At 44.2% G+C, this 1,480-nt stretch overlaps 1 protein-coding gene across 1 annotated transcript in view; it reads right to left on the bottom strand.

The window, feature by feature from the left end:
- Positions 1–236: 236 nt before the first annotated feature.
- Positions 237–1,480, bottom strand: part of LOC127658934 (acetylserotonin O-methyltransferase-like) — a 21,216-nt gene continuing 19,972 nt past the window's right edge. The window contains exon 8 of the mRNA XM_052148510.1: positions 237–1,480. This exon is cut by the window's right edge and continues 65 nt beyond it. Coding sequence (XP_052004470.1) covers positions 1,334–1,480 — 147 coding nt within the window. The 3' untranslated portion in view covers positions 237–1,333.

Genomic DNA, 1,480 nt, shown 5'->3' on the forward strand with positions numbered 1-1,480 from the left:
CACTAACTGTGCCTTTAAGCAGCTTGGAAAATTCCAGAACATTATGTCAAGCTATTAAATGGCCAGTTAGCTTCTGATAGGAGGTGTACTGAATTGGAGGTGTACCTGTGGATGTATTTTAAGGTCTACCTTCAAACTCAGTGCCAAGCTTGGCTTGGCATCATGGGAAATCAACAGAAATCCGCTAAGAACTCAGAAAAATAACTGTGGACCTCCACAAGTCTGGTTTATCTTCCAATCGCTGAAGGTGCCACGTTCATCTGTACAAACAATAGTACACAAGTATAAACACCATGTGACCACACAGTCGTCACACCGCTCAGGAAGGAGACGCATTCTGTCTCCTAGAGATGAACGTAGTTTGTGTGAAAAGTGCAAATCAATCCCAGAACAACAGCAAAGGACCTTGTGAAGATGCTGGAGGAAACAGGTGGACGAGTATCTAGATCCACAGCAAAACCAGTCCTATATGGACATCACCTGAAAGGCTGCGCAGCAAGGAAGAAGCCGCTGCTCCAAAACCACCATAAACAAGCCAGAATACAGTTTGCAAGTGCACATGGGGACAAAGATCTGACTTTAGGATAAATGTCCTCTGGTCTGATGAAACACATATTGACCTGTTTGGCCATAATGACCATCGTTATGTTTGGAGGGAAAAGGGTGAAGAACAGCATCCCAACCGTGAAGCATGGGGGTGCAGCATCATGTTGTGGGGGTGCTGCAGGAGGGACGGGTGCACTTCACTAAATAGATGATGACATCATGAGGAAGGAACATTATGTGGATATATTGAAGCAACATCTCAAGACATCAGACAGGAAGTTAAAGCTCGGTCACAAATGGGTCTTCCAAATGGACAATGACCCCAAACACACCTCCAGAGTTGTGGCACAATAAAGACAACAAAGTCAAAGTATCGGAGCGGCATCACAAAGTCCTGACCTCAATCCGAGGCCGACAAACCGGACTCAGTTACTCCAGTTCTGTCTGGAGGAACGGGACAAAATTCCAGCAACTTATTGTGAGAAGCTTGTGGAAGGAAACCCAAAACATTTGACCCAAGTTAAACTATTTAAAGGCAATGCTGTCAAATACTAACAGTGTATGTAAACTTCTGACTCACTGGGAATGTGAAATTAATCATTCCACTTCCGCTCTGATAAGGTCAATAAAATAGGGTCAGTTTTGATTTCATGATGACTTACAGAATTGCACATTTAAAAAGGGTTAAAACATTAACATTAAGTGCCTTCATTCGTGTTTTTATAAAACAATGCTATGCTGATTTTCTCAAGTTTTACTAGTATCTGTAAGGTGAGTGTGATCGGGTTTATTTGCAGGCCAGAATGGCATCATAGATCTTGCCGGTTCGGTGTATCTGGACGTTTGTGAATCCGGCCGCAGTGAGCAGCGAAGTGTACTCAGAACCCGTCCGCTCTCGGCCCTCCGTCTGGACCAGCATGTTGAGCGAGTACAG

Source organism: Xyrauchen texanus, chromosome 18 (assembly GCF_025860055.1).
Source record: "Xyrauchen texanus isolate HMW12.3.18 chromosome 18, RBS_HiC_50CHRs, whole genome shotgun sequence".
Classification (NCBI taxonomy): Eukaryota; Metazoa; Chordata; class Actinopteri; order Cypriniformes; family Catostomidae; genus Xyrauchen; species Xyrauchen texanus.